General features: G+C 44.7%; 1 protein-coding gene across 1 annotated transcript in view; it reads left to right on the top strand.

Moving 5' to 3' along the window:
• The first annotated feature begins 5,487 nt into the window (after positions 1-5,487).
• Positions 5,488-7,464, top strand: part of LOC106743242 (chloride channel protein 2) — a 34,715-nt gene continuing 32,738 nt past the window's right edge. Inside the window, exon 1 of the mRNA XM_014616882.1 lies at positions 5,488-5,560. Coding sequence (XP_014472368.1) covers positions 5,513-5,560 — 48 coding nt within the window. The 5' untranslated portion in view covers positions 5,488-5,512. The remainder of the gene's footprint in view (positions 5,561-7,464) is intronic.

Genomic DNA, 7,464 nt, shown 5'->3' with positions numbered 1-7,464 from the left:
AGTCCGTTGTGTCTCAATGACATTCCATCGGTGCTTAGCGTATATATATATATATATATATATAAAACTCCATATATATATATATATATATATATAAAACTCCTATATCCTAACGTTGCGTAAAAGCGAGCGCCGGACTAATCTACGGGGATCCACGAAAACGAGTATTTTTATTACGTCCTCGTCCGCCTGCTCGCCTGTGGGCGTCTCTGCTGCGATCGCTTCGCTTAGAACGTAAGTTGTTGATAAATATTTATGTCCCGATATATATTCTCCGCGTGATTGCACGAGCTAATGGTCGATTTCGTTGGGTACACTGAAATTTCGTGCTCGACGAAGGTCGTCTGGATATTTTACTCTCGTCGTGATAAGCCCAACCGGCGGGGCCGTTAAAACGGAAGCTCGCACGGTGCGCGGTTCTCGTAAGAAGCTTGTTTAATCAACGCAACAGGCAACACACAACGCCGTTAATTGCACCGTAAAAAAAAGTTATACGATGGGCAGGCATGCGATAAGCAATATGTATAGATCGATGAAGAAAATCTCTTACGAATACGGGTTGTATAAGGCGAAGCGGCGACCCATATAATACGCAGAAGAGAGATTACTGTTTTTTTTTATGGCGTAGTAATACGAATCATGTGACACCCTCGAGCCAATGCAGGTTATCGGAACGCGAGAACGATTCTTTACGGAATATCCGTTTAGATTATCGCGAGGTACTTCTTGTTTTAGCGTATCTTATTTTTACTTTCGATATCTCCGTACAACAAAGAAGAACAGAGGGCGATCGATATCGGATATTGGCGCGATTGCCCGCTACTTATCTCTGATTCGATTGCCCGGACGTAATGCAAACTCAAGGGGAATCGTGGGCCCATCGGGCGCGCCGCGTGCAAAAAACGCGAGATTAGTGTCTCTCTTGTCTCAACGGTAAACTAATTAATCTCTCTAATCCGTTCTCCCCCCGCGGACCGCACGTCGAGCTTTCGATGGCTCGTGAGGCCCGGTGTGGTCAAGGTCGATCGTCTTTTTTTCACAGTCGGGTGTGTTACAATTCCTATGGAAGCTCATTGTGCGCGAACGAGATCACGTTATGGGGGAAAAAGGAGAGGGGGATCATCGCCCACGACGTCTGACTCAAACGAATTCGTTGGAAATTACTACGCCGGCGAGCCGGCTTTCGCCGAATCAAACGCGTCGACGTCGAGTACCAATTTCCTCCGTGCATTTCCCCCGGGCGAGTCAACATCGCGGTGATTCTCTTATGTGAGCGGTGAGACCTCACATTGCTCTTGTCTCGTGTGAATTCGTGAGTGAAATATCACGTCAAATCGGCAGCAGTACGAGCTGTTTTTGTTGAACAAAAAAACTAGTATTTCTTTTGTCTCTTTTTTATCCTTTCTCTCTCGAGAGAAAGGATACAATTTAAAATATGATCAATTTCAGTCGCGACGCAGCGACAACAGCTGCGTGTATTCGCTTCGAGTGCTTTTGCGCACGGTTTAACAAAACGGAACCTGCGAATCCTTTGGAAAACCGCGTCCTGCGTACACAGCACATTCACAGATATTCGAACAGTAGCTCAGCCAAACCAAGTGACAGTAAGGTAGAATGCGAATTGTAATTCTAAAGCAATATTTTATGCCACAAATTTTTATCTACGTTGTTCCTTTATCTTTTTTTTTTTATTACACAGCGATTTGTCAATAATTACAAACAGAACGGTTGTTTAGTTTGAAACTTCAGACACAAGATAGTCATTATGTGTTACTTAAGAGAAAGACTTGGGTCGGGAGCATCGTAGAAAAACGTAAGCGATAAACAAATTGACCGATCACAATCGATTATTCTACTTATGGTTTAAGAATAATCGACTGTGGTTGGTCGATTTCCTTACCGCTTGAGCTACTCTTGCTGTTAAGTTTTTCTATGTACTCCCGATCTCAAGATATAAAAACATTGTCTTAAAGCGATAAGTTAGTCACTCTGTTAAGGCCTTAACATTACATCAATGTTATAATTTCCTCAACTTAACAATGTGACTATTACACTGAAAAAAAAATTACTTCGTTCAAGCAAATATTTGCCGAGGAATATTAGAGTGGTTTATTTTATTATTGGATGAAGTAAATATTACTTGAACGTAGCGCACTGAAAGAGAAAAAAAAAGTGCTACACTCAAGTAAAATTTACTTAATCCAAATAAGATATACACCAATATTCCTCAACAAATATTTACTTGAACGTATTTTTCGTCTTCAGTTTATGTACAACGTATGTTATATTGCGTTTACATTGTCGAGTTAGGAATTAAATAACATTGATGTGATCATTACTTTATTACAAAACGGCTACCGTTACTTGTCGTTTGCTGGGAAACCGTCGTGTCGCAACAAAATCGTCCTCCGATTAGTGCGAAGGAAAAATCCGAGAGTCTCACGTCGCGGTTTCGCGTTATCGCGCGCCACGCGAATCCAGGGAATCAATCGCGAAGAGGGGTCGCGAGGAGTGTTGTACCGCCGCCGACGCAGGATTTTAAATTTCCTGCAAACATCGTGGCTCTGAAATCTCGGCCGCTTCATTCATATACCTATCAGTCGGCTCACGACCGTCCAACCGGGCAGTCAGTGACGCTCGCAAAGCGCGCGCGCTCGCCCGCGGTCGTCACACGGATCTCGACGCGTCACGTCGTGCGTGCGCGAATAGCGCATCTTTTGACTGAAAAATTCCGCGTTACGCGAAACAAGCAACGTGCATGGCAATGTACCAGCGTTATCGTTATTTCCCCGTGTGCGGATAACGCGATAAAGGTCGGACGACGGCACGACACCTGAAAGGTCAATCTGCGTCTTCGTCCGCTCGTGGGGATTCGGACACACGGAGTTCAGTCGAGTAAGGGACCTGCATCTCCGCCTATTTTCTGCCCTTCGACAAGAAATTCACGAGAAAAAGCGCGAACGAGAGGTACGGAAAGAGTACACAGAGAAAAAAAAGGTTTCTTTCGGTACACGTGTTTGTTTGACTTGGGTCTGTTCAATATAAACAACGTAATTTAATAGCAAATATTTTGAATGAATGTGATGTTGTTGCACTAAACTATGCTGTTTGATAGGAGAAACAATATCATTTAAAGGACATGATATTTAAAATCAAATAAAATTTATTTCGTTATACATTAAACGTTCCACTGAAACGAAGAGATTTTTAAATTTTTCTGACATGGTGTTACTTTTTTCAAATAATTTGTCGCTCGTAACAATCATTGTAATGTTCAGGTGAAAATACAAAATAAAGAAAAATGTTGTTTGACTCATATTTAATGTTTGAAAAACCAAACTCCATTTGTTAAATCAAACATCTGTTTGTTTGTTCTGATCAAAAAGGCAAATTTGTTTCAGTTAAGAAAGTTTTGTTAAATCCAATGAAATCTTTTTCTCTGTGTACGAATGCGAACCCGAGTCGAAAATCTGGTTCTACATTGAATCTTCAAGTGGAGAAAACAGAAATAACTTCCCACTTGAAGCAACAAAGAGAGCAAAATAGAAGACCTTTGAAGACTTAATGTAGAACTAAATAGACTTTATGTAGAACTGAAATTTCGACTCGGGAAGACTCAATTTTAATGCAGTTCCATCTCCTAGGAATAGTAACATCGAAAATTTCTAATCGGGCGTATTATTTTCGAATATTCGCACAACACACGTGACTGTCGATTGTTTGGTAAATCGGCAACGATGCTCCGAAGCATAAGTCATGACGCACACTGAAAAAAGGATTTGGTAATAAGTATTAAAATTTAGTGAACATTTGCCGACCAAATATTTGATTGCAATAATCATCCGGTAAGCAAGAAATCATTAACACAGCGTTATTACAGTGATGTTTTATATGTAACGTTTTCAAGTATATAGTTCTCAATGTTGCATACAACGTCATTGTTAACAATATTTGGTCCAAACATTGAAAATAATGTTCCTATGATTTTAATATTCAGAAATATTATATGATCAAGTAACAGTTTAAAAATCCATAAAACAAATTTATAAAACATTTATAAGATGTTATGTCAAAACGTTAATAAAATCCATGTAAAATCAATGTTTCAAAAGATTGATTTAATGTTTCTCGCTTGCTGGGCAAATATATCGTCAGCAAATACTCATCAAATTCTAGTACTTATCATCCGAATCCTCCCTTCGGTGCACAAATATTCCGAAATAATTGCGAATCCTCAATGCCACATTCATAGAAGATGGCACTGCACCGGTGAAGTCTCCCGTGCAAGTCTTTGGCACCTTCCGTCCTCTCGCAGAACGCGCGCGACGTTCGTTATCTCGATCGTCAATCGTCACTATCGATCGAGCGCTCGCGGCGCTTTCGGGAGAGCCGCTTTCAGTCGAACGTTAATCGCGCGCCTATCGTGACGGGCATATTTCGCGTCCGCGGAACGTCTCCCGGACCGTCAATATTTACACGGCTCGAAAGTCCACCGTACGTGCGAGAGCGCGTTACGCTTAAAGCGATCGCGCCCGAAGTGCTGTTCCCGTCGCGCACCCTCACTGCCGCTTTTTTTCTTATCGGTTCCCGCGCGCGCGCGCCTGCGAGTTCATCGCGCGAGCGGCGATCGGTGTTTGTACGGTGAGTGGACGATATTTTCGGCCTCTCTCTCTCTCTCTCTCAGGCCCGTTCACTCGCGACTGTTTTCGCGTCGCGATCACGTGACCCCGGCGGCACTTTTCGTGCGTTTTCCGCGGAACAGGGAGCGCCTTTTGAAGGAAACGACGAGCGTGCGGCGCTCGAGTCCGTTGCGACGAGACTCTCGGAAGCTGCTGCAGGAGCAGTGCCTCTTCTCCTCCTCCTCATTTTGCAACCTCCCGAACGGCACGAGCGATGAGATCCGTACACGGTCCGTTTGTCGGAGCGAGCAAGTGTCTCGAAGAAGCAAGTTCCGAAATTGCCGATTAACGGAGTCGGCGGGATTGATGGTCCTCCAGCTGATGGAGACGCAAAGACGATGAAGGCTCCGAGCGCTCCGCCCCGCGAGTCCGCAGGCACTAATCGTTATTTGCTTGTTCGGCAGAAATCTTTTTCGACAGGCGAGATTCCGCGCCGCGCGTTGACCCTTCCCGCGCGACGATTATCGCGCATTGCGTAATCGCCGGCTCTTGAACGCGTTCGCGCGTCTTCGCGAGTAATCGTCGCGCGCCTCGCGCCTTATAAAGTTCCGAAATTCTCGGGAGACTCGGCAAGAGCGTCGACGACGACGTCAGGCGTCGTGCATACTCGCGACCAAGCGTACCACCGATGAGGCGTCGCTACGAGGGACGGGAACGAAGCGGAAGAAGGAGACCGAACGTCTTTAACGGTGAATCGCTGGTCGAAACGTTGATCCAGCCTGGATTTCCAGTCTACGCTTCTCGCCCCATCCTCGATCGACCTTGCTCGTCCACGCACGGCGGATTTCAGTCGAGTTTTTCTTCGCTCTCGTCCCACGGGGAAGGAAGTCAAGATGGAGTCGCAAAAGGAGGAGTACGGACTGGGCTACCAGAACACTTTGGTGAGTACAACACACCGCTCTTTTCCGACGCGGGTTACCGGTACTCGCGCGAGATCTTCTTTCGCAATTGATCCGTTGTCCTGCAACTCGCAACGCGCAAAAATGACGTCGCAACGTTGGTATCCCTGAGGATACGACGCGTACGAGCAAGGCAGTCAGGTTCTTCGCCGTTCGACGTCATTCATTACGTCTGTTAACATCATATAATTTACATGGAAAGACAGAATTGGCTGCCACAGCTAGAAACCGATTTCCAACTGGTTAAAAATGAGCCCGCACAAGCAAAAATTAACTGTCCATGTAATAAAACTTTAATTTCGTTAATTTAACTCATTTGGCTGATTTTTTTCTTCCCCTGCCTAGTTCCTAACTTCCACAGCTAAGAACCAGGTTCGGTGACTAGATTTCCCGTCGTATTACACGGACAGTTAATTTCACTTTTCCGTGCGATAAACCCGATCCGCGTCCGCTCGATGAGCACGTGGAAAATGAGATTTATTCGGCGTCTCGCTAGTCTTCGGTCACTCGTAATTTATTATCAGCTATCGACAACATATCCGCTGCAACAAAGTTCGTGTTTTACGATGCTCGCGAATGAACGGTCGACAGAGCAAAAAATAAAAACGATGATAACAATCGGTTGATACACGGAACCTTCGTTTCTGCGACAAAACAACCGAGTCGGAATTTTGGTCCTACGTTAAGTCCCACTTAATTCTACATTAAGTCTTCAAGTAGCGGAAACACGGTTTGTTAAAGAATAATTTATTCCACGTCCTACGTCAGAGATCCTCTCGAACGTGGATTTTATTGTATTTTGTATATACAATTCATCGATCCCCCGCAATTTTCCAACTTAGGCATTACATGTTATGTTGAGAATGTTTGAGAATCGTGCAAGTGATTATCTTGACAACATTAATGCATATGGACGTCTATGATACCAGTTTTTGGCAGTTCGACTTGGACGCACTACCGTGTGTCGAATCGAATCGAAACGATTCTCTTGGCATAGATGACGTTCCTCTCCATTGTTTTCGAGCGATTTCGAAACGCTATGACGTTGCTATATTTTTCCCACTTACAAACAAAGGCATGGATGGGGAAGGGAGAGAGGAAGAGAGAGAGAGAGAGAGAGAGAGAGAACGACGAATCTTGCCAAAAATGACGCGCGGTAAGGGTTAAAAAGCCGTATTCTTGTTTATTCTCGGTCGCTAGTCGCAAATAGTCTGCTTGCAGCTCGGATCCTATCGAGCGATTCAAGAAGCACCGTTTTTGTGAAAATTCGCGGTTGCAACGGCCGTGCAACTTGCGTTATGAAATACGGACAGAGTAGGCCGAAGGAAATATTTATCGTCGTCGAGCTCGCATCGAGCTCGTAGTTTATAGCACGCGAGCATATTTATAGTTAGCCTTATGTCGATACTCCGCCGAAGGTGGTGAATATTTATGATTTATTTACATGTATCGATTCTTTTTGGAGTAATGAGCACCGGCTGGCGCAACGGTATGCTTCTTATCGAGCTACGCTTCGTGATTTGTGTTCCGCTGGGAGTGATATTTTTTTCAAGCAACTCGTCTTAAATTTATTCACCCACCGGCCGTTTAATTCGTTCCGCGCGTCGAGCTGGTAAAATGAATTTTAGACGAGCCTGTATGCATCAAGCGGCACGTGCTTGACTTTCTTCTCGCGTGCATCCTCGCGCTTTCTTGCGATTGATCGCGGCTTCGCTCGCACGTCGTGCTGCGGAAGTGACTATTTGCACGACCAAGTAGAAACGCCGAGTACGCACTCGATTTATTGAAATAAAACCTGTCGACGCGCACATAACGAAGCCAATCACGCCGCTGAAGAAGTTCATTGTTTTCTTCGCGCCGTGAATGCAACAAAACATCGCCCGATC

The sequence above is a fragment of the Dinoponera quadriceps genome, unplaced genomic scaffold (genome assembly GCF_001313825.1).
Source record: "Dinoponera quadriceps isolate SergipeBrazil2010 unplaced genomic scaffold, ASM131382v1 scaffold616, whole genome shotgun sequence".
Classification (NCBI taxonomy): domain Eukaryota; kingdom Metazoa; phylum Arthropoda; class Insecta; order Hymenoptera; family Formicidae; genus Dinoponera; species Dinoponera quadriceps.
The sequence above is the reverse complement of the archived record's forward strand: the minus strand, read 5'-3'. Positions and strand labels throughout refer to the sequence as shown.